Below are 26,833 nucleotides of genomic sequence, written 5' to 3' on the forward strand. Positions count from 1 at the left end.
CTTATATACGACTATATTACTAAATGTTCATGAATGCCTATCATTTTTAGGATTCTTTTGGGTTTTCTGAAGGTAATAATCTGGTCCCTTCCTTTCATGTTTCATGTCTTATTGCATCATGCAGCACTCCTAAAACAATATTAAATAATAATGGTGTTAGTGGACAGTCTTGTTATTTCAATGAAATCAAACTATATAGAGTCTACAGTGAATGATTCATTTTCTCCATCAAACACACGTCTTGTCATGCACCACATTTTATTGATTCCCTTTCTCTTTTTATTTATTTATTTATCTGTAAAAATTTATTTATTTATTTTTGGCTGGGTTGGGTCTTCGTTGCTGCATGTGGGCTTTCTCTAGTTGTGGCGAGTGGGGGCTACTCTTCATTGCGATGTGCAGGCTTCTTATTGTGGTGGCTTCTCTTGTTGCAGAGCATGGGCTCTAGGTGCGTGGGCTTCAGTAGTTGTGGCTCGTGGGCTCTAGAGTGCAGGCTCAGTAGTTGTGGCGCATGGGCTTAGTTGCTCCGCAGCATGTGGGATCTTCCCGGACCAGGGCTCGAACCCGTGTCCCCTGCATTGTCAGGTGGATTCTTAACCACTGTGCCACCAGGGAAGCCCCTCTCTTTCTCTTTTTAAATAACAGCTTTATTGATATATAGTTCACATAACATGTAATTAACCTATTTAGAGTCTACAATTGAATATGTTTTAGTTTATTCAGAGAGTTGTGTACATTTCATCAACTTTTCCCCAAATCCCCATACCCATTAGCAGTCACTAGTGTTTTCTCCCTAACCCATCCCCCAAGCCCTAGGCAACCAATAATCTACTTTCTGTCTCTACAGATTTACCTACTCTGGATATTTCATGTAAATAGAATAATATAATATGTGGTCTTTTATGACTGGCTTCTTTCACTTAACATAATGTTTCAAGGTTCACGTTGATTCTCTTTTAAATGTCTCTAGTGTAAGTCTTTTTCTCATCCTATCTCAGGCTTTCATCACCCCTCTCTAGATTAATGAAATAATCTTCTGGTTTTATTTCTGGATAATAGTCTTTTTCCTTTGATCCATTCAGCATATATACTAGTCAGTTTTAGACATCACTTTCATCGTGTGTCATCTCTTCCCTCAAACCTTTGGTTGAATTCTTATTTTATCATTGGTAAAAACTCTTCATTCGTTCATGTCAGAAAATTACATTGAGTTACTATTCTCAGTTATTGATACAAGTGTGAACTAGACAAAACTGCAGCTTACATTTTGCCTGGTATATGAGTGTCTCCATAAGCTGATTCCACACTATCTATCCAAATTCATTTTCCATTTCTTAATATGTATGTTCTGTTGCGAGGAAAGTTTTCCCGGTGTAGAATATGCTTGTTCTTGCTCCTGTGCCTTCACCCATGTATTTCCTCTACCTGGAGTTTCACTTCTTCTCTTAACACTTATTTAAATTTCACCCAGGCTTTAAGGCTCAGATCTATTCTGGCTTGATCTGGAGAGCCATCTCTGGCTACTTCACCTGCCACGGATCTCTTGGGCTTCATACAATTTATTTTTACATCACGTAATTTAATATAAATAGAAATTGATGTTCCTTTGTATTTTTTTGCTATTGTTTAACATGTGATTGTTTTGCTTGTCCAACTGTAGATTGAAAATATAAAAGTGGAGATACTGCCTATAAAATGGTGATTTTACCTATAAAAGTATAATGGTGATTTTACCTATAAAAATGGCAATTTTATATGGAGCAACCTAAGAGAATGTAAACTGTTTAAAGACAAAGATTGAGTCCCATACTAGTCTTTAATATCCCCTCTCTGTCAGGCACCTAAGTTCTTGTTGACTGACTGAGGATGCTTCCCAGTCTTTTTCCTTGGCTGTAGCAGTCATATCTTTGTGCTCTTTTTGTGTCACAACATTTTGAATCATTCTGCTGTGTGATTCAGGGAGGAGCACGAAGAGCACATGGACTTGGTGGCAGTTCAGCTATTCAGAGACCCTTTCTGCTTCTTTATACTTGAGTAACTGCTCCTCCTATTTGTCAGCTGAGGTTCAGGGCCATGTTCTTCCAAAGGGCTGAAGCTGCTGGAAGTTTGTCCTCCAGAAAAGTGAGGTAATATTCTATAAGTTTATTTTAGAATTGACAAACATTTCTTTAATATTATAGAAAGAAAAACTTTATACTGATACATTTCAAGGGGTAAAGGTATATTTGGAAGGTTTAAATCTTGTCTTTGAATATAACAACTAGCAGCACTGGGGAGCTATTCTGGCTTCTGGTCTAGAGGTTTCATCACTAAGAGAAGCAGGCTCCAGGTGTGACATCTCCGAGGGTTCTTTTTAAAAAGCAGATATATCTTTCCTTGGGATAACTGCTTAAAAAGAAATCAAGTGTCTTGCCTCTCACCATCTCCTCCTGCCCTCAGGAATCCTGCTTTTCGCTCCCACTTCCTAGCCATCTTGGTGGAGGCTTAAGGTTGGGACCATATACCACAAACAATAGGAAGATGGCAGCCTCAAAGAAGACCAAAGCCCAAGGAGCCCCTCTTTTTCACTCTTTTCCTGGTCACAGGTTAATATAACTTTGTATCAGTCCGTCACAAGTCACAAGGCCCTTCATCTTTAGCATTAGAAGGCTGGTGGTTTCAGTTAACCAGGTGGTCGTTTGGATATGTCGTAGGTGCTGGTGAGACAGACCTCTGAGATGAGGTTTGGTCATCCCAGGTTTAGTTATTTCCCCCAAAGTGTCTCTCTACGGGGACAAAATCATGACAAAGTAATTAGCAGAAAACATATGTAGCTCTTTGTCCATCTCCTCAATCTCCCTCACCTTTTCCGTATACCAAATTGCCTTATCTCTTTGAGAAAAGGCATATGTCCAAAATAGGGTGAAAGAGTTTGTTTCTGTTTTCCATTAAACTTAATTTCTTGTACTAAGGAAAATCCTAGTCTGATTCATTTAATTTGGGAGTGTTGCATATATGACTATTCCAGAGGTATCATACTGACCTGGTGTTCAAAGAATGAACACTTCTGTTTGTAACTTAAAATTATGTGTCCTTTATTGCACTGTAGGATAAAGACAAAATGCAATATCAAGCTGGTATCTTCAAGATTTTTCTATTTTTGTCTTTTGCAGTCCCTCTACAAATTCTTTTCACTCTATCATTTCAGGTACTTCTAGAACTCAAGGAATTGTCAAATATCACTCACCATGATCCAGCTAACTGACAAATATACCAAATATGCTTATGCTTCTTGTGTGACAGCAGCCCACGAAAGCTGCCTGGTCGAACTTCCAGCTCAGGGATACACACATTTTCCCCCCTCTTCTATTCTGGTCAAGATGGTCAGCATTGGAATTTGAGGCCTATGGCTTTCTTGCAGACTAAGACAACAGACTTTATTTGATTTGCTTTCTTGCAGACCAATCGAAAATTACAATTAAGTTAAAAAATAACCTAGTGCTGCCTTCTCCAAACCACAGTTTCAGAAACAGCTGCTTATTACTCATGTGTGGCACCAGGAAATTGCAGTGTCATGTTCAAGGTCTGCAGCCAATAGAAATCTGTGGGATTGGGAAAAGGGCACAAATGATTCTTTTATGTCTGTTACCTTCACTCCCTCAGCACCACCACAAAATTCAAAATCTACATGGGGAGAGGGACAGAGCACTGGGGACTTGGACAAGAAACAAGAAAGAAAAAGCTCTTTCTCATTGAATTTATGCATCGACGAATTCCTTCCCCCTGATTGTCAAGTTACCTTCCATTTCAATACAGGCATTCCTCAGCCATTGTGTAATATCTAGATTCTGGACAACTGTTGGGAATACGTTGATGAAGAGGGCTGCTGCACTTGACAAATGGCCCCTCCTCTGAAAGTCTAACCAAAAGACCCCATTCATGTTAAATAAAGCCACCTGCCGCTCACCAGTAACAAGCTAGCCTGGTTACTAGTGGAAGAATCAAAATTGCCACGCATTGTAAAATGATTTCAAATATAATTTAGGTTGCATTTGCTTGGCCAGAGGGCTATGAAAGGCTGCACTCACTATTTTCTCTCTGAGTGACATTTCTCAGCGTTAACAGGTGGGGACAGTGACGTCTAGTGATCTAGGCCAGGTGAGTTCCTGGAGAGGTAAGAAAAACAGCCTATGGAGTCTGCTCAAGTTTGAAAACCTAAACCACAGCAAGAATATTCTGAGTTCTCATTCAATTCTAAATTTTACTCTTTTTTTTAAATTGACATATAATGTTATATTAGTTTCAGGTGTACAATGTAATGATTCGATACTTGTATACACTGTAAAATCACCCCACAGTAAGTCTAGTTAACTAAATTTTACTCCTTTTAATAATAAATTCTTAAAAATAGAAAATAAAAAGCATACTACCATATTTTTCTCAAAAATAGAAAATAAAAAGCATAGGGAATTTTCTTATTTCGAAAAGTTTGTTAAAACCCCATTTCCCCATAATTAGCCTTTGAGCTCCTTATCATGGCTTAATGCTGGGATGTTTGTATATAAACAGAAAACTGTGTCTTCTCTAATTAGCTGCTCCACACCCTTCTTTATCCATTATGGGACTGTTCTAACAGGACTAAGATTTTGGCTAATCAAATACTTCACTGAGGGTGGATTATGATGTCACCAATTAGCTCTTATCTGATCCTCTCCCAAAGGTGACAATTTCTACTTAGATATTGGAAACTATGTGATAATTTAATCTGGGCTATCTGGGTTAGTATAATTGGGTAGATCTGTGAGTGGTCATCACCATTCCTATCAAATTATATTTTGCTTCCTGATGGAAACTATCTCAGGGAATAACAGATAAACGAATTTCAATTTTCTCCAATGGCTGAATGGTAAAGCTGAGCCGAAGAACATAAATTTCTTATTCACAAAAGTATATGGGGGGGACTTCCCTCGTGGTGCAGTGGTTAAGAATCAGCCTGCCGGGGCTTCCCTGGTAGCGCAGTGGTTAAGAATCCACCTGCCAATGCAGGGGACATGGGTTCGAGCTCTGGTCCGGGAAGATCCCACATGCCGTGGAGCAACTAAGCCCGTGAGCCACAACTACTGAACCCGCATACAACTACTGAAGCCCATGTGCCTAGACCCATGCTCCGCAACGAGAGAAGCCACTCCAATGAGAAGCCCGCGCACTGCAACGAAGAGTAGCCCCCACTCACCACAACTGCCCACGTGCAGCAACCAAGACTCAACACAGCCAAAATAAATAAATAAATAAATTAAAAAAAAAAAAGAATCCACCTGCCAATGCAGGGCACACAGGTTCAAGCCCTGGTCCAGGAAGATCCCACATGCTGCGGAGCAACTAAGCCCATGCGCCACAACTACTGAGCTTGTGCTCTAGAGCCCACGAGCCACAACTACTGAGTCTGTGTGCCTAGAGCCTATGCTCCGTAACAAGAGAAGCCACCGCAATGAGAAGCCTACGCATCGCAACAAAGAGTAGCCCCTGCTCGCCACAACTAGAAAAGCCTGCGCGCAGCAACAAAGACCCAACACAGCCATAAATAAATAAATAAATAGATTTATTTTTTTAAAAAAATGTATATATATATATATATATATATATACGGGAAGGGACCTATTTCAGTTTTTCTGCACTATGGAAAGTGCCTCAAGGGGTGTGGCCTCGTGAAGCCACAACCTCATGAAACTTCAGTAGAAGCGTTTGCAAACAGTAAGTACAATTATGTGGCCCACATATTCTGAGCCCCAAAGCAGGCCACATGGTCTCATATAAGTGCATGAGTATTATTTAGGGGAAAATAGATTAAAATATTTTAAATTGAGACACTTCCAGAAAATTCTCATGGTATGGTCAGCAGAATCTTACTCCTCTATTGAGTTAATTGGCTATGTGTCGAATATAAATCGTATTTAGGTCTCTACTATTCATTTTGGCCCTAGTTATGTCATTATTACTCATTGAATAGTAAACAAGGAAAGGCTCTAAGTGGTTTCCTTAACTCAGCTTCCTTACTTAATATATGAGAAAACTAAGGCCAAGAGAGGTGATGTGAGCTGTCTAAGATCACCCAGCTGGGCTATGTCAGATGCCCCTCCACCGCCTTAAGCACCCTGCACTACTCTAGGAAGGGGCCTTTCTGAGGGCATCTAGGGTCAGAGTGCAGCCTCAGGCTTGGTTCAGCCTGAGAATCCTGAGGTCACTGGATGCCCACTGATCCACCATATAGAAATGGAGGACTTCTAAACTGCCTCAGTCCCTGCCTGGAAACAAGATGCACAGTCTGGTCCAGGTTTACTCCCACAGTCCTGATCTGAACTGGATTTGTCTTTGGCTTATGTAAAGATTTATTGTCCAGCATACTTACTACTTGTAGGAAAATTCTCTTAAGTGGTCGCATCTTGTGTGAATTTCTGAACATGGGTATGATTCTTATTATTGAGTGAATGACTGGGAAATTCATCGATTAAAGTAACATGAAATTCTGTGATGAAAATGGACTTAACATCAACTTAAACCCTAGGCTATTTACCAAAACTAGAGAAGTAATTTAATTAAAGGAAGAAGCAACTACAGCTGGAAAAAACCAAAGCAAAACAAAGCAACTCCCCAAATGCATGTATGTGGGAGAAATTGAAGAAATACGGCTTTTCAGAGAGGACCTGAGTAGAGGCCAATGGAGGACATCTTAACAGAAGAACAACAAAAGACCCCATGTTTAAAGGGATAGAGAAATAGAGGAGAAATAGGAGCAATATTCCCTGATCATATAAGGGAATGACCCACTAAGGGTTAGGAGAGACATAAAAGGCAGAAAGAAGGGAAGAGGAAGTACAGAAAGGGTGGAGTTAAAAAAAAAAAAAAGGTTAAAGAAAAGGGAAAAGCAATTCAGATGATCACAAAGAGAAAAAAAAAAAAAAAGGACTGAAGCTGATTTAGATCTGAAATGGGAGCTAGACATCTTGGCTCCTATTCCCAGTTTTGTCCCCACTAAGCTGTCTGACCTTATTAATAAGTCACTTAACTTCTCCATGCCTCAGTTTCCTCATCTACAAAATAAAGTGATCATACTAAGTCATTCAAAACTAGATGATCAGTAAGGATTTCTCTCAGCTTGAAGATTCTATGATTTTGTGATTAACAGACAGGGAAAACATCAAAAGAAGCTTGTTGAATACCCCCAGGAATGTAGAAAGGAAATATCTGGGGAGATAGATAAAAGGTGAGTTTAAGCAGACTAATTAGAAGATACCCAAGGAAATTTTCAAAAGAAGTGAAATAATGTCACCAGCTTTTTATTCTCTGCTCGCTGAGCACCATTCAAAGAGGGAGTTAATGCTTTTTAGGAATCATCCCCTCCCAGGTGTGCAACCAGATACCAGTTTTCCTGAAGAAGTCTGCAAATCTCTTCCTTTCATCAATGCATTTAATTAGTTAATGTTTAGATAGAACTTAGGGATGAAAAGTACAATATAAGTGTTCAACATTATTATTACTTAACAGCTTTTATGAGACCAGAAATGCCTAAGATTAAATGAGAAACCAAAATGAGTTTCCTGGCTAGAAGGTTGTGATCTAATAAATTGCTGGGTTACTGATGTGAGGAAAAACAAACCCTGCATATAAATTGAAATGGTGCTCTTTATTAGCTTGCATGCCATTGTCTTAAGAATGTGGGTACTTTTTATTCTTTGCCTCAAGGTGTCAACAAGTAGCAAACCACCAGTCAGTACTGATTATGACTTCATACATCTTGTTTTTTGAGAATATTATCTGCTGTGTTTGTGCTGTTTATGCTGGATATCTGTATACCCAGGGTATGAATTCAAATACATATGGGAATTTCGTACACAATAAAAGTGAGGAGAGATAAATTATTTAATAAATGATGTTGGGACAACTGGTTAGCCATCAGGGGAAAAATAAAGCTGAATCTCTAACTCATTTCATAAAAAATGTAATTCCAGATAAATGGAAGATTTAAATATAAAAAGTAAACCGTGAAAGTATTTTTAAACTATAAAAGTATTAGAGAAAAATGTTAGAAAAACGTTTATGTGGAGTAAGTATTTTGTAATCTTAGAAACCATAAAAAAGTGATAAATCTGAATATACAAAATTAAAAATCAGTACAGTACAAAATACCATTTACAAAGTCACATAACAGAAAACTGGGAAATATATTTCCTATTTATGTAAAAAGAATGCCAATTTCCTTAATATAATTTAATTACAGGTTAATGAAATAAAAAGGCAATTCGCAAAAACTACGTATAGCCAATATAATATAAAAAAGATACTTAACCTTACAATGAAAAAAATCAAAATCATAGTGTGAAGTTATTTTTTATTTATCAGAATGGCTAGGATTAAAAATATTGTTTACATAGAAAGTTAATGTGGATGGAGGAAAACAGTCATTCTCAAGACACTGAAAGGAAGTAAAAATTGGTTCCACCTTTTCACAAGGCAAGTGGCAATATACATCAAACTGCAAAGCATGCATACTCTTTGACCTGGTAGTCTCATGTTAATGAACTTACCCTACAGACTCATTCACACAAGAGTACAAGAAAATGTATGAGGGTGTTCACAGCAGTATTGGTTCTAATAGAGAAAAAGTCACAGATTAAAAATCAAGGTAACTCTATACTACGCAGCTAATAAAAGGATGAGGTAAACCTTTATGTATACTTAACGTGCACATATGTCCAGATGTTCACAGTATAATCTTAAGTGGAAAAGGCAAGATGCAAAAAGGTAGTACTGATCCCATTTGCAAAAAAATTAAATATTCACATTTGTGTATAGAGATGTCTGGAAGAAGACAGACTGGCTATAGTTAAACAAAAGCTACCTCTGCAGAGTGGGACGTGAGGGAGAGAAAGCCGGATGTTAAAAACAGAATTCTGCAACCATCAGAGAAATTAAGATAATAATCCCATTTATAATTGCATCAAAAAGAATAAAATACCTAAAAATAAATTTAACCAAGGAAGTGAAAGACTTGTACAATGAAAACTGAGACATTAATGAAAGAAATTGAAGATACAAATATATGGACAGATATTTCATGCTCATGGATTGGAAGAATCAATATAGTTAAAATGTCCATACTACCCCAAACAATATACAGATTCAATGCAATCCCTATCAAAATTCCAATGGCATCTTTTACGGAAACAGGACAAACAATCGAAATATTTGCATGGAACCACAAAAGACCCTGAATAGCCAAAGCAATCTTGAGAAAGCTGGAAGCATAACCCGCTCTGATTTCAAACTATGTTACAGAGCTATAGTAATCAGAACAGTATGGGATTGGCATAAAAATAGACACATAGATCAACAGAATAGAAATAAACCCATGCATATATGGTCAAATAATTTATGACAAAGGAGCCAGGAATATACAATGGGGAAAAGGAAGCCTCTTCAATAAATGGTGCTGGGGAAACGGGACAGCCACATGCAAAAGAATGAAACTGGACCACTGTCTTACACCATTTACAAAATTAGCTCAAAATGTATTAAAGACTTGAATGGAAGACCTGAAACCATAAAACTCCTAGAAGAAAACATAGGCAGTAAGCTCCTTGACATCGGTCTTGGAGATGACTTTTTTAATCTGGCACCAAAAGCAAAGGCAACAAAAACAAAAATAAACAAGTGAGACTATATCAAACTAAAAAGTTTCTGCACAGCAAAGAAAACCATCAACAAATGAAAAGGTAACCCCCAAATGGGAGAAAATAATTGTAAGTTATATATCTGATAAAGGGTTAATATCCAAAATATATAAAGAACACATACAAGTCAATAGCAAAATAAAAAAATCTAATTTAAAAATGGGCAGAGGATATGAATAGACATTTTTCCAAAGAAGACATACAGATGGCTAACAGTTACATGAAAAGGTGATCAACGTCACCAATCATCAAGGAAATGCAAATCAAAACCAAAATGAGATACCACCTCACACCTGTTAGAATGGCTATTATCAAAAGGGCAAATAACAAGTGCTGGTGAGAATGTGGAGAAAAGGGAACCCCGTGTGCACTGTTGGTGAGAATGTAAATTGGTGCAACTATTATAAAAATGGTATGGAGGATCCTCAAAAAATTAAAAATAGAACTACCATATCATACAGTAATTCCAATTCTGGGCATTTATCTAAAGAAAACAAAAACACTCACTTGAAAAGATATATGCACTGCCATGTTCATTGCAGCATTACTTACAATAGCCAAGATATGGAAGCAACCTAAGTGTCCAGTGATGGATGAATGGATAAAGATGTGGTGTGTGTGTGTGTGTGTGTATACATATATATAGTGTGTATACATATATATATAGTGTGTACACAGATAGTGTGTGTATACACACACACAATGGTATATTATTCAGCCATAAAAAAGAATGAAACCTTGCCATTTGTGACAACATGGATGGACCTTGAGGGCATTATGCTAAGTGAAATAAGTCAGAAAGAGAAAGACAAATACTGTATGATCTTACTCATATTTGGAATCTAAAACAAAACAAACCAGCTTATAGATACATAGAAGAGATTGGTGGTTGCCAGAGACAATACATGGGGGTGGTAAGTGAAGAAGGTGAAGGGAGTTAAAAGGTATTGGGATGCCATTTTGGGGAATATATCTTAAGGAAATAATTTAATATTGGATTGGCCAAAAAGTTCGTTTGTTTTTTTCCATAAGATGGCTATAGTAGCACTTAGTTGTATTTAACTTCATTCAAAACCATTTTGTTAGATTGTATTGTGACAGTTGTCATATCAGCGTGCATTTAAAAAAAGGTTTATCGGGACTTTCCTGGTGGCACAGTGGTTAAGAATCCGCCTGCTAATGCAGGGGACATGGGTTCGAGCCCTGATCCGGGAAGATCCCACACGCCGCGGAGCAACTAAGCCCGTGTGCCACAACTACTGAGCCTGCGCTCTAGAGCCCACGAGCCACAACTACTGAAGCCCACGCGCCTAGAGCCCATGCTCCGCAACGAGAAGCCACCGCAATGAGAAGCCCACACACCGCAACAAAGAGTAGTCCCTGCTCGCCACAACTAGAGAAAGCCCATGCGCATCAACGAAGACCCAACACATCCAAAAATAAATAAATTTATTTTTAAAAATAAAATAAAAAATAAAAAAAGACTTATCAAAACTGTTGAATTTTTGTGTAGCCATTTTTAAATTGAAGATGGAAGAAAAACAACATTTTTGGCATATTATGCTTTATTATTTCAAGAAAGGTAAAAACACAACGGAAACGCAAAAAAAAAGGATTTGTCCAGTGTATGGAGAAGGTGCTGTGACTGATCGAATGTGCCAAAAGTGGTTTGCGAAGTTTCATGCTGGAGATTTCTCCCTGGACGATGCTCCACGGTCGGGTAGACCAGTTGAAGTTGATAGGGATCAAATCAAGACATTAATCGAGAACAATCAACGTTATACCATGTGGGAGGTAGCCGACATACCCAAAATATCCAAATCAAGCAATGAAAATCATTTGCACCAGCTTGGTTATGTTAATCGCTTTATTGTTTGGGTTCCACATAAGTGAAAAAAACCTTCTTGACCGTATTTCCACATGCGATTCTCTACTGAAACGTAATGAAAATGTTCTGTTTTCAAAACAAATTGTGGCAGGCGATGAAAAGTGGATATTGTACAATAATGTGGAACGGAAGAGATCATGGGACAAGTGAAATGAACCACCACCAACAATACCACAGGCCGGTCTTCATCTAAAGAAGGCAATGTTGTATATATGGTGGGATTGGAAAGGAGTCCTCTATTATGAGCTCCTTCCGGAAAATGAACCGATTAATTCCAGCAAGTACTGCTCCCAGTTAGACCAACTGAAAGCAGCACTCAATGAAAAGCATCCAGAATTAGTCAACAGAAAACGCATCATCTTCCATCAGGATAATGCAAGACCTCATGTTTCTTTGATGACCAGGCAAAAACTGTTACACCTTGGCTGGGAAGTTCTGATTCATCTGCCGTATTCACCAGACTTTGCACCTTCAGATTTCCATTTATTTAGGTCTTTACAAAATCTCTTAATAGAAAAAGTTTCAATTCCCTGGAAGACGGTAAAAGGCACCTGGAACAGTTCTTTGCTCAAAAAGATAAAAAGTTTTGGGAAGACGGAATTATGAAGTTGCCTGAAAAATGGCAGAAGGTAGTGGAACAAAAGGGTGAATACGTTGTTCAATACAGTTCTTGGTGAAAATGAAAAATGTGTCTTTTATTTTTACTTAAAAACCAAAGGCACTTTTTGGCCAACCCTATACAAACTTCCATTTATAAAATAAATAAGTCACGTGGATATAATTTACAGCATGATGACTATAGTTAATGATACCGTACTGCATATTTGAAAGTTGCTAAGAGAGTAGATCTTAAAAGTTCTTATGATAAGAAAAAAATTTTGTAACTATGTGTGGTGATGGATGTTAGCTAGACTTAACTGTGGTGATCATTTTGCAAGACATACAAATATTGGAAATTACATTGCGCAACCTGAAACTAATATAATGTTATATGTCAATTATACCTCAATTTAAAAAATTTATCAGAGAGATTCAGATAAAGATGATAACTTCTTAAAAGTAAAGGAGTAGTAGTAAGAGTGGAAAGGGAAGAAAAATTTTAAGAAAAAATTTAGTGGTAACATTGGAAGAGCATGTTGATGATTGTGTGAATGATATTTGTAATAAAAAGTTAAACTCTTTTGATGTTTGACTGCAAATAGCTTTTAAGCCTCACACCTGCCTCTTCTTGTGCCCCACACCTGGGCAAGCTGATAGGGAAGCCCAAGCACCTACAGGAGATTCAAACCACCCAATCTCCTGTCTTTCTATGTCAGTCCTCACCCAGGCCCACCCCCTAACCACATAAAAGCCTCAAGCCAGTCTGCCTTCCTTGCTCTCTCCAGCCATTTTGGACCAGCTTGAGACTGCTCTGCTCATCCCATAAAACTCAATTATGTAAGTAATAAACTTTTTTGCACCTTCAAAAATATATATGTATATAATTTTGTATTTTTTAATGTTTAAATTAATATGAATTGCCACTTTTATAATAAATGCTTAAATTGTTAAAAAAACAATGACAGTGCTACAAAGCATGGCTTTAGAAATAAATACATGTAATTTGCATATGCATGTATATAAGCATTATGAAAATGTAGAGAGCCTTCATTTTTTTGGTATTACATGACCTGTGTTTTCACTTATCTTCATGTTTATTTTCACAAAAGTTCTTGAAAATTGCCTATCAGTGAACCTGTCATGGCCACATAAGACTCAAAGCTTGTATCCAAGGAGACCTGTCTGTCTAATCAGAATGTTGCCTGACTTATGGGTTTTTTAGGTTTCAGAAGGTAACATTGCCCCGTTCAATTAGAATGATTTATAAGATATGCATAGTGTCAATAGCCATATCTAATACTAGGCAATTTAAGGTTGGTTTTTGTTTACATAATTATCACTGAATTCTAGACATTTAATCTTATCTTCTTAAATACCTAACTGGGAGTTAGTAAGTAAGTAATTGGTTAGGATGAATATTGCAGTTTTTACAAATCTCACTTAAATGTTTTAAATGCCCTTCTCCAGCTTTGCTGGGCCAGGGCTTTTTCCCTCCTGACCTATCAGAAATGACCTTCCCCTCACTGCTCCATCCTGAGGCACGTTACTTGATTTTGATCAGCTGGTTGGTCTTGACATTCCAATCGTTTTAGATTGTGTTTTTGTAATCAACAGGAGGAGAAACAGAATTGGTATCAGATTTTAAAAATCCATTCCCCATCCATTCAGAGGTCACAATCATTTCACATCACCCAGGGCACTATGCAGGAGAAGTATGTTGCCCAGTCTGAACACATTTACCACTTAGTTTGGTGTCAATCCAAGCAAAGGTCAACATACTGACTGAAGTGCCTTGGACTTGGCCTTAAGAAAGAAATGAAAATGGTGGTTTTACAACAGGAGGACATTCAAAGATAAGATTAGGTTCAAAGAGAAAAGCATTCTGAATAGTATTGCCACCTGTGACACGTTTAGAGGTTCAGTAAAATCTAAATGGAAAAGTGCCCTAAGGTAGGAAGCCCGGTAAACAGTCAACGTTCCAGAGGGCTGAGGGTGGACGGTCTGTCATCTGGTCCAGCGTCTAACACCCTTCTCCACACCACCCCGGTGGCCTGCCTTTCTTGGTTCTATCATCTCTGTACCACTGGGCTGGAAGAAGAGAGAGACTCTCCTCTAGATTCATTCACTACTGCTGGTAGGCAGCTCTAGCAAAGTGAAACTCGCCACGAGGTCAGAATTTTGTATGAGTTGTAGAGGTTTGTTTTCTTTGGGCTTCCTGTCCTTCAGGAGCATGGTTCATTGAAAAAGGGTTTCACTTAGTCCCTCACAACGCCTACCCCCCCCACTTTTTTTTAAGTGAAGAGAGCTCAGCTAATTGAAACTCCAAGCAGTTGTAGAGCAGCATGTGTAAACTAGGAGGAGAGTTTTCATTGGTTATCTCTTTTATTACATTTCTTTAAACTGAGGTATAACATACATGAGGTAAGATGCACGGACCTGAAGTATACAGCTCAGTGACCTTTTAAACATGTGTGTGAAAGTACCTGTTCTCTTGGCCTCCAGCCTCAACCATTGCAGCCCATTCTCTATGCCATCACCAGAAGGATCTTACTAAAATACAGATTTGACCGAACAATAAGAATAATGACATCAGCTGTTGCACCACCCTCACAGCAGTGATTAACTGTTAATATGTGCCAATCATTGTCCTAAGCTTTTAAATTCATGACCTCCTTTAAGATAACGCAAGTCAAGCACTTAGAACATTGGCAGGCACACAGCGAGCATTAAATAAATAACTATTATTATTCGCAAGACCCCTGAAGGTCAGTATTTTTATCGTAACCAATTTATAGATGATAGAACTGAGGCTTAGAAGGGTTGAGTCATTTGCCCAAGGTCACCCAGCTTGGATGTGTAGAGAAGGGAGCTGGGCTCCCGGAGCCCAAGTGCTACACGTTACGCTTTAGTGCCGTCCTAGAGCTGGCATTTCTTTAATGAAAACTCCCGGAGGCCTCTTCAGCCCCTATGGGATGAGGTCTCAACTCCTTAGCAGGCCCTACAAGGGCTTCCCACAAGCTAGGTACAGCCTGTCTTTCCACACTTGCTTCTGGTTTTTATCTGCAATGCATCAATCTCCTGCTCTCTAAATAACTACCATTCATTGCTATGACCATGTATGAGTTCTGGATACTTCTGTATCTATTTCCAATTCTTACTGCAACTGTCCAAAATAGTATCATACTCATTTTACATATAAGTAAACTGAGACATAGGAAGATTATGGGACTTGTTTCATGGTCAGAGAGCTCATCAAAGCTGGAGTCTGAACCGGGTCGTCTGATTGCAGGGTGTGATCCTTCCTACTCGGCTGCCATTCCCCTCAAGTCACATGCTCTCATACCTGGCTCAAGTGTCACCTAGTTTCTAAGGCCTTTTTGACTCTGGCCACCAATTTACCCCTCTTGCTCTGCTGCTTTCCACAGGTATAAACAGATGACTAGTTAAGGAAGAATGGCTCTTGCTCTATTTCTATTCTAGGCCTTTCCAAGTGCATTCAACCTCTGCATTAAAAAAGCTGAAACTGAGTATTTCTGGAATATTCCTAGGGCAGGCCCTGGAATCAAATATTTAGATGGCAGCTCTGTCCAAACAAAATGGCAGGTCTTTGGCCAGATGGGGTTATGGGCTAATGGCATGAACACAGAGGGCAAATGGAGAAGTTGCTGCCAGTTAAACACTGTGTGTACTTTAGCAGAACCTCTTGGGGCTGTGTGATTCATGCACTCCTGGGACATGGATAATTCCTGAGGGATGAGCTAGCCAGTTCCTCAAACATGAGGACAATTGGAGGATGAATTCTTTGGCAGCTGGAAAGGCCGTAGTGGGCAATTTTTGAACTGATCTTGAAAAGCATTTTATCATTGGAATAGCTAACATTCTTGTTGATTATGCAGAATGAAAAATACCAAAGCATTTGAACGCTTGGTACATGTTCAGTTCCTTCTGTACCTCAAAAGTGAATATTAATGTGCAATCTGTATAAGTCTCACAACTTGGGAAGCGGCTGGCTCTGCAACAACCTCCCGACAAACTATGGCAGCGTTCGGTTGTGATCATTCAATCATACTTGTATTTAAGATTATAAAATAAGTCACTTGATTCTTTAGCACATTATTCTTCCATAAATTTAAACTACATACATGTTTTTTTTTAATATTTTTCATTGTTTATCTGAAATGCAAATTGAAGTGGGCATCCTGTATCTTTTTAAATTAATTAATTAATTAATTTATTTATGGCTGTGTTGGGTCTTTGTTTCTGTGCGAGGGCTTTTTCTCTAGTTGTGGCAAGTGGGGGCCACTCTTCACCACGGTGCGCGGGCCTCTCACTATCGCGACCTCTCTTGTTGCGGAGCACAGACTCCAGACGCGCAGGCTCAGCAGCTGTGGCGCACGGGCTTTGTTGCTCCGTGGCATGTGGGATCCTCCCAGACCAGGGCTCGAACCCGTGTCCCCTGCATTAGCAGGCAGACTCTCAACCACTGCGCCACCAGGGAAGCCCCCATACATGTTTTAAGTCCCAAGCTAAAAATTCTCATTGTTAAGAAAAAGTACAGAAATCCAACTCAGAATCAGCACAATTATTAAAATAATGTACAAAGTATATTGGTGGACAAGGTGATTCCAAAGTTGATCTACAAGAATAAAAGCGCAGGCATAATAAATCAATTTTGTAAAATGAGAATATGAGATTGTATTTACACTACCAGACATCAAAATATATCATACAATTCAAATAATTGGTGCTGGCATCAGAATTGCTATTGAGAAAGTGGAAGTGACTGCTCAGAAACAGATCCCAGAACACACATGTAATTAGATTATGATAAATATGGAATAAAAAGTAGCACAGGAAGGATGGATTATTTAAAAAAAGGAGTTGAAATGACTGCTTACCCATTTGGGGGAAAATCAAACTACATCCTCACTTTATATCATGAAGTAGAATAAATCCTGGACATTTATTAAATTATTAAACATATAAAATTATTTTTAAAAGACAAGAAAATGCAAACTATCATTATCTGATCTAAGCATGGTGACAGGCTTTTCAGGCTTTAAAGCCATGGAAAAATATCTCACAAGGGGAAAAATGGACAGATCTGGAAACATAAGAGTTAAACTTCTATTTACCAAAAAACATCATACATAAAATTCAAGGGCAAACAACCAAACTAGGGAAAATATCACACATAAAGTGTTGATAGCCTAATATAGAAGGAACTCATATAAACTGAAAAAACAGCCTACCCCCAAATGGGCAAAAGATATAATCAAACAACTCATTAAAAAAATGGAATTAGCAATAAACATATAAAAATGTTTAGCCTCACAAATCATAAAAAGTAGATATGCAAAGTCAAAAAGGAGAAATTTTTTTTTGCCTCTAATATTACCAAAGAGTTGCAGTTTTTAAATGACAATGGCTAATGCTCCAGTGATATAAAGAGAGAATTTGCTTACACTGTTGGTGTGGGTATAGATACAGTAAATTGTATCTAAAGCTTTTAAAAAGTTCAAACTCTCTACTCTAGTAGTTACTCAGGTGAATTTATCTTAAATAGTGAGAAACTAAGTGATTCTGGCACAAGGATGTATACTATAGTATTATTTAAAATAATACAAAATTGGAAACCCCAAAATGTCCAATAAAAAGGAGGTTAAACTAACTACAGCAATGGGATCTTAACATAGGAATTAACAATCTTCAGAAGCAGTGGGTATTTTTAAGTTATAAGCAAGATAAAAATTTATATGCTGTAAAGAATGGCCATGTTTCATACCTATGAATGCATAGAAAAGAACTCGCTGGATGTGTCTCAGTGTTTACTGTGGTGGAGGCTTATGATAACAGCAGCAGCAACTAGCCCCGGCCAGGTCTGTGATCTCCTTCAATCCTCGCATCACCAGTGCAGGGATCTTGCCACCCCTGCTTTTATAGATGAGGACACTGAGTAGTGGGGCTCAAACTCAGGTCTTCAAGGGCTGCGATCTGAACCTCTCTGCCGTGCTGCCAGGATGGTTATTTTCTTTCAGTAACTACCTATACTTCCCAAATTCTCTGCAATGAGTATACTGTTATAATCTGGGAGAAAAACACCACTTTTTAAAAAGTGAATTGGGGCCAAGAGGCCCCTGGAAGTTTTGTGTTCTGTCCCCTGACAGCCTGCGGTGTGGGAGACTGTTCTGCCACTGAGTCCTCTCACTCTTCCCCCTGGCTCTGGGTTCTCCTTCAATTTCCATTTCCATTCCCTTTCTCCTACTCATTCCAGTGTAAATCTCGGAGTCACTTTGCCTAGTGAGGGAGCAAAGCCCTTGGTGCATGGCAGAGCCATCCCAGGGCTGGTCTGGCCTACTCATTTTCTTTCCTTTGCCTCCCTCTTTTCCTTCCCTCCTGCCTACCCTTAGCCTTTCCAGCAACCCCTGAGAATAAGCCTGGTTCAAAGTTCTGGTTTAACAAAACAAAACAGGGCATCCTGGGGTTAATTCTGGGCTGGCCTTTCACAGTTCTATGATTAAATTGCATTTTTCAGTGGTTCTGCCTTTAAACTCAACCTCTTTTAAAGAGAAATTTAAGGAGAGCAAAACATAGGAAACAGTGCCAAATGCCAATAACATATTTTAGTCATTTGGGGAATGGGCAGCTTTAGAAACCACAAATTCCCACTTATGCAAGGGCTACTTGAGCTTTTTCTTTATTGCTTAGTGACAGAAGCCTGGCTTTAGACCATGGTCAGAGTTGTTCTTTTGTTTTCTTTTCTCTCTCTCCGAAAACAGTTATAAAAGGCCTGAGCTATCACAACGAGAGTTGGCTACTCCTACAGCTCTAATCAAATAACAAAAATCATTTTCCACTGATGTAGTTAGTCCAGATTAAAAGGCAGATCCAAGTCTATGTCTTGGTACCTGCTATACCTGCTCAACAAGCCCAGTCAGGTGGAAACATGCACTCAAAACTTGGGAAGCTCCACCCATGTGACTTCACCACCAATTGGCAAGGCTTTGGTACCATGTGTTCAGTTAGGTGTTCTGTCTCCTTTCTCCCAAAGAAAATAACTGAAAAGGGAAGATAAGATGTGAGTATTGTTTTGTGACTATGCTTTCCAAAACAATGGCTGGCACAACACAAAATGGAAAGAATCCCAGAGAGCTCTCTTCTGTGGCCTTAGATCTATTCTGACCATCTGGGACTATGAACCCTAACGCCAGAATCCGATGATGAGGTTCTTCTAAGCCCCTGGAGCTAGATTAAGGTGTGGCCCAGCCAGTCCTGGGGCGTGAACTGGTAAACTATACTACATTCTCACCAAATAAATTGGAAATAAGGTGCCAGTGAGGCTGGGTTTCCATAGCCACTCCTTAAATTACTGGTAATTGTGAACTAGTCCCACTTGAGGATAAGAAGATAGCAATGAAATTTTAAAACAACTTCCTTATATAGAGTACTGAGCATTTTGGTAGTAAGCATGTGTAAGGTGTACAGAGTAACTACAAGCCAGGGAAATAGTTCTGCAATGAAGCAGCTGACAGTCATCTGATGTAGCAATCAACTAACATGGGTGCAAGAGATTAATTTTTGTTAAATAAAGACTAAACTCAACTGATTACATAAAAATTGCAAACAAAAAACCTAGAGAAAATAAGAACTATAGAAAAGTTGGAAAAAGATGCAAATATCCTCAATAAAATACTAGCACATTGAATCCAGCAACATATAGAAAGAATTATATACTATGATCAATTGGGATTTGTCCCAGGAATGCAAGGTTAGTTTTACATCTGAAAATCAAACAATGTAATAGTTTGATTACATTGAATTACCACATTAATAAAGGACAAAAACCACATAATGATCTCAATAGATGCATAAAAAGCATTTGACAAAATCAAACACCTCTTCATGATAAAACACTCAACAAACTAGGAACAGAAGCCTGTATCAGGTTGAGGAAATTACCTGTCTATGAAAAAGTCCATCCTGAATGGTGAAGAACTAAATGCTTTCTCCTCTAAGATCACGAACAGACTCACATCTATTCAACACTGTACTAGAGGTTCTAGCCGGGGTAATTAGGCAAGAAAAAGAAATTTAAAACTCCAGATTGAAAAGGAAGATGTAAAACCATCTCTAGTCTCAGATGACAAGATCTGGTACATAGAAAAGCTAAAAACATTTTGCTGACATGAAAGTCATTAAAAAAAAAAAAACTTTTATATTTTTTAACAAGACCTTGTAACCATATTCAAGTATGGTGCTTATACTCTTGGAGAGTCTGAGTGGTTAACACTATCCAGTTCAGAGTTATGGAAACATTTACTAGAAATTCCATTCAATAAGCTAAAAAGATAATGTTACTGTCAGAGCATGTAATAAATTCCTCATTTTCAACATAAAGAGGTATATATGTATGTTTTTTAAAATTTATTTAATTTATTTTTTGGCTGCGTTGGTCTTCGTTGCTGTGCGCGGGCTTTCTCTAGTTGTGGCGAGTGGGGGCTCCTCTTCGTTGCGATGCATGGGCTTCTCATTGCAGTAGCTTCTCTTGTTGCGGAGCACGGGCTCTAGGCGCGCGGGCTCAGTAGTTGTGGTGCACGGGCTTAGTTGTGGCACACGGGCTTAGTTGCCCCGCGGCATGTGGGATTTTCCCGGACCAGGGCTTGAACCCGTGTCCCCTGCATTGGCAGGCAGATTCTTAACCACTGCGCCACCAGGGAAGCCCTATATGTATTTTTATTAGTAGAAAATCAGTTTCTCTTCCCCTATCTACTAAACATATTAAATACTATTTAAGTACATATTGAAAATAGGTTTAAAGAGTATCAGTGAGTAGGATGCCAAATTATTAGCTGCCTGGGTATCCACATATTTCAGTCTGGCCCTGTCTCCTGCAGGTACTCTGGGTCACGGCTACTCCCAAGAGAAGAAAGATGACATTAGTGTGATAGGTCTATTCCAGCTCCCCTTGCACTAGATCATAAAAGACTGCATATGGACATGGGGCTTAAAGTCAACTAGAAACAAGCTATTGCCATCTGCTGCTAAAACTGAGGCCAAAGGGTAGATGAGGATGAGAACCTACATGTCTCCCTATAAAGATCATTTCAGGCACAAGGGAAAGCCATGTAAGGGAGAAGGCTACTCAGACATCTTAGAGTTAGTAAAATAAAAGCTCCATGCAAGCCAGTAATATCCACCGAGAGTGATCCAGGTGCTTGGGAACGTCTTGGTCTGAGCCTAGTTTATATTCTTTTCCTTAGAGCGGTGACAATGGCAGTGATCCTGTTGCTTTGGGTTTGCTGGCCAATGCTAGTCTTGAATTTGCCAGATCTTCCCTGGCTAACTCGTACATATTCTGAAAAACCACCTTAAATCCCGCTGGAGTCCTTGAACTTTGTTTCTTGTTTGTGCTTTCACCCTATAGTTAACCCTTCTAACTCTAGTCTTCTTGACTTTGGGCATTTTGGGTCTCCTGCTTTCTCTTTTACAGATCTTTCTGTATCTCCAAATGGCCTCTCTCTAGACCAACTCTGAAATCTCATGTAAAATACTAATGTGTTGGTCAAAACAATGAAGAAACAGAGACAGAAAAATAACAACCTTTTAAAATCTTCTTAAATCTGTCCAATTTTTTTAGCTTCCCTTTCTCCTGAGTCCCAGAAACAACAGCAGCTACATTAAAGAAAAACAAAACAAGAAAAAAACAATAACTACTTAAGTATTTCTCAACTATGCTCTGAACTTTCCATTTTGGAAGTGAAAATGAAATAAACATATCTCAGCAAGTATAAGTATTCCAATGGATTGGTTGCTCACAATAGTTATTTCAGATACTACATCTTTCAAAAACTATTTTATTAATAATTAGCATTGCAGTCCTAATAGGAAAACTATAAACCTAGAGAACAGACATAAGAGAATTCCATAAACAGGAGTTATTTAATAATTTCCCTGAATAAAATGCTTGAATGCACTTTAGAAAGGATTGGCATGATTCCATATCACCCTTCCTGAAGTACTCAGGGCTGCTGGGCAACTGAGAGGAATCATACCATGAATAGAGTGACTGAGCAATGGCACCCAGATTACATGTTTTCTGGATCAGTACAATTTTTAAAAAGTGTCCAGTTTTTAATTTTACCTAGTAAGGACATTAAGAACAAAACAAAACCTTTCAGCTACTATCACCAGCATTTCACAAGAAAGGAAGGGGATCTTAACACCAAAAAAGTAGAAACAGTATGATTTCAGAAAAATATTTTCAACTGAATATGTGTGGTATTATTAAAAATTCACCACATTATATTTTTCTCCCTTCTGCATGACCTGGTGAAAACTCCATCCCGGATGAGTCCTCAACCCACAGAGGGAAATTGGAATTTTTCTGTGATAAGAGAACAAGGATCTCACTATTTGCTAAAACTATTGCTTTAAAGTGAATTTCAAAATAGAACAATTGGGGAAGTGTTTCCCAAACTTCAATCATTTGAAAACACCTTCACAAACATTTTCATAGCTGCATTCCACTTGTGTTAATTAATTTCAATTGAGTCATTTGTTTGCTTAAATAAATTTATTTAAAAATGAAAGTCATATATGAACACCATAAATGGAAAGCCAGTATCCCTTGCCATGAAATCAAGATAACCCAACTGCTGGAAGGCCCTGAGCCTACAGCTAACTGTTGAAAAGGGAGATACGCAGGTGTTAGGGGTTCAAGTCACACCAGCACCAGAATGAAACTTTGCTTGATATAACCTCAAGGACAGGAAGAGAACTGAAGAGCATAACTTTCTTATTATGTAATTAAATGTCATTTAATGCTATGACCATGTACTGCCTAAAAGCATCTCTTATATCAACTAATATCATTTTGGTAGACATTCCATGGAATCAGAGGTATCCTCACATAGTAATTAAGAGCAATGGCTAACTCGGTTCAAATTCTGAGACTTTCCCACGTACCAGCTGGTGACCCTGAGCAAGTCATTTACTTCTCTGCTTAAGGTTTTTATCTATGAAAGGGGGATAACAATAATACCCACTTCATTGTGAGAATCAAATGAGTAGATACAGGTAAAGCTCTTAGAATGGTAAGCAACAGATATTAAGAGCTTAAAAATGTTAATATCAATAGTTATCCTTACTATCCCACACTCTGAGAAACACCAAAGGTCTAGGCATCTGTTAGACTACATCAGGCATATAGTGATACAGTAACGTATTTCTGGAGAGAACATGTAGCTAGAGAATAAGAATGACAATTCCTTTGCTAATTTGAATTAAAATAAATAACTTGGTACTCATGCATCTAAGGCAACTTAATGTTCATTTGGTTTAAGTTTCCTTCCATGGCCCATTTTCTAGGTCAAGAGCAAGTCTGAATGATATATCTTTGTCTTTAAGGCATAGTACACAATGTGTTTGACACCAAAAAGATTACACCATAGAGAAAGGCTTTCAGGATCTTAACTGCAAGTCACTACTTAGGTAAAGAAGGCCATCCAAATATATTAGGCTTTTAATTATGAAGTTAATGTCTCCTCTTGTTAGAGTAAACAATAGAATTAACATAGGATTGAACCCTCAGAGTGGGGAGATTTAACCCTCACATGTTATGATTTAATTTATATTATGACATACAGTACAGGAGGACTTATCACCAAATCATTAAATAAATAAGCTAACATCAAAAAGCAGTAGTTCTAGGGGGCTCCTGAGATGGATTAGTTGGTCTTGAACAAGAAAGACATATATTAACATATCTTAAGCTGTTGCCTTTCATGTGTCTCATCCCTTTTGTCCCTGGAACTATATTTAGTACAGTGAGAACAACAGGGCTGCCAGGGCAGTCAAGTAGAAAGAGAGGGTATTAATTTAGTAGATCTTGGTCAAGGTTAGGGCAAGAGATAGTGGACAAGTACATATTTAGTTTATTAAACTACAAGATAAGGTCAAATTGAAAATTTATAGTAATCTCTAGACCCTCTAATGGGTCTACTGATGGCGGCCTCATTCAAAGGATCTGGATTTTAAAAATATCTTCTCCAGTCTCTGTCCATTCACTGTAGGGCAGTTTCTTCCATCGCTACAACATGCTTCTTGGTAACATCTCTTTTTCCTCCTCTTCCTCTCCACTCAACTTTGGCTGTTTCTTCCTCTAGTGTCTCAGGTTGAACATTTCAGCTTTTTCTTTTTTGCTATCATGATCCCCCATTTATAACTTGCCTCCCTTTTCTCTACAGCCCTCTTCATTGCTAGGCTTCTCTTCTGATGAGACCAAGTTATCATGCTCATTTTCCTTGCTCTTTCAGGCAGGTCTCCCAACTTTACTAGTGAATTCAGCATGAAACATTATTCTTTCTTAAAAAATATTATCTGTCCTTTCCTACTTCTCTTTCTCCTCCCATAGAGTCAAGGACATTTTTTTGGAAAATTCCTTCACTCTACTCTTATGTCTATAAGTAATAGAATGTTCCAAATCCTGGAAGTGGAATTAGGTCACATCTTTTCTTTTTCCTTTGCACCTTTTCCCTAGGACTTACTTCTTTTAGAAGGCTTAGCTTGAGTACTGTACCAAAAAAGAGCAGAATGAGCTCAGATGCAAGGCAGTAAACTCCCTTCCCCTTTCTTTTTATTTCTTTTTAAAAATATCTTTACTGGAGTATAATTGCTTTACAATGCTGTGTTAGTTTCTGCTGTACAACAAAGTGAATCAGCTATACGTATACATATATCCCCATATCCCCTCCCTCTCCCTTCCCCTTTCTTTACTGAGTTTGCATCTGGTCTGGGTATCTAATCAAAAAGAGTGCCCAGGGTTGGAGCTCAATAAACCTTAACTACTTACAGTGGCTCTAGCTTTTAGTGAGCCTTACACCCTACCTATAAATGACCTCTATGCTCTGGGGTAAATTAACTCTTTTGGATCTGTCTGATTCCTTTACAATGATCTGATGGGTCATTTATGAAAGTATAATAGTGCCCTAGAAATGTCACACTACCACCAAAATACATATACATTCATGGGGAGTCTGCAGGATGCTGGGCACGGTTCCAGGTGCTGGGGTTATGAGTGAACAACTCCGACAGGCCCTGTTCTCCTGGAGCAATGACTTCCTGAGAGTATTTAAAGGCCAAGGAAAATGATCACAGTCACACTGGTCAAGGAAGCCAGATTAAAACCATCCTATTAAGGAAGAGGGGAGCAATTCGTTGGTGGATGGGCCACTGTTAATAAAAATTCCACCTCCCTGAACTAGGATACACATTTAAGAGTGGGCAGGAGGTTTAAAAAAAAAAAATCCTAACCCAACCCAAAAGATAATGGGAATCATCTGTTCTGCTCTCATGTGCAAACCTATAATTTATGGAAAGATGGGAAAGAGAAAGTCCCTGAGGAGACCCAGCCAAGTTCTGCGGTGAAAATTCAACTGTACTCGAAGCTCAGACTGGAAGAGGTGGGGGTGGAGAGGAGCAAGAAGCCACAGGAAAAATAACCCGTCCCGAGGCAGCCAGCTCCCTCTCCTTTCCCACTTCCAATGCCACTCCTGGGCCAAGCTGCCCTCCTCTTCTCCTCCTGCCACCTCCAGCCCCTCCCCATTCATGGTTATTGCTTTATCCTCTTTATTTTTCATTCATTTTTTAAGAATCCCAAGCTGGCTGTAGTGCTCATTAATTCCTGTCACAAGGTAATGTCAACAGTATAAATTATAGGGCATCCTAGGAAGCAGGTAGTTGAGATCAGGTGAGAATGTATGTTATTAAATTAAAATGGAGTTACCAGGAATCTTCAGATTATGGAGAAGAGACCATTTCCTTAAATACATGACTGTGTATACTATGTATTTGCATATATATTTGTGCACACTTACATATATAGTAATTTACTACTAAAGAATATAAGACCTGATAGTAGCAAAGGCTATCATTAAGTGCAATGTCCCTAGCAATATCACCCTACCAAATTCTGATTTTGAATTTCTGCTCTATATCAAGATGGCTACATATTGTCTTTTTTTGCTTCTTCTATTGGGGTATCACTACTTAGCTTTATAATATTGCTTTTAAAGAGTATGGTTATTAACAAGTCAACTACTGTTTTCAATGTATTTTTTAAAATGCCAGTATTAGTGCTGGGCCATTTGAAAACATCTTCATTACACTTAATAATTTGCTAAGGTACTTTGATAAAATTTCAATATATATTTTATTAGTTTCCTTATGAGTCTTGTAAGGTAAATTATTATCCATGTCAGAGATGGAGAAATTGAAGCCGTCTAAACTATAAAAGATTGGTAGTAGAGGTAGAATTAGGATGTGAAATAAATGTCAAATTGTCCAGGGAGGGAATCCCCTTTGTAGCATTTCAGAGTTTCTAATGTCAGTTAAGGTGTTCTTCCTATTCACGGATAGCTAGAACTGCTAGTCAGAATAAAAGGCACAGAGAAAGGAAGCACCTGTGGTCACAGGGTGCCTGCTAAAGCCTCATTAGTGTTGTAAATCAGCTGAATCTTGTCAATAATACGGTGAGGGACTTTCAAAAGCAGCATTCACAGAGCATTCACTATATGCCAGGCATTCTTCCAAGTACTTTATGTATTTGTAACTCGCTTAACTTCACCATCTTGTGAGGCAG

The 26,833-nt window shown here is 38.5% G+C and overlaps 1 protein-coding gene across 3 annotated transcripts in view; it reads right to left on the reverse strand.

The window, feature by feature from the left end:
* PLEKHM3 (pleckstrin homology domain containing M3) overlaps positions 1 to 26,833 on the reverse strand; it is a 189,953-nt gene that overhangs the window by 40,633 nt on the left and 122,487 nt on the right. The window contains exon 7 of one of the 3 annotated variants that reach the window (XM_007187813.3): positions 21,796 to 21,867. The exons of the other annotated variants lie outside the window; for them this stretch is intronic. Coding sequence (XP_007187875.2) covers positions 21,829 to 21,867 — 39 coding nt within the window. The 3' untranslated portion in view covers positions 21,796 to 21,828. Of the gene's footprint in view, positions 1 to 21,795; positions 21,868 to 26,833 lie in introns of those variants that run through there. 3 annotated transcript variants of the gene reach the window in all.

The sequence above is a fragment of the Balaenoptera acutorostrata genome, chromosome 8 (assembly GCF_949987535.1).
Source record: "Balaenoptera acutorostrata chromosome 8, mBalAcu1.1, whole genome shotgun sequence".
NCBI lineage: Eukaryota > Metazoa > Chordata > Mammalia > Artiodactyla > Balaenopteridae > Balaenoptera > Balaenoptera acutorostrata.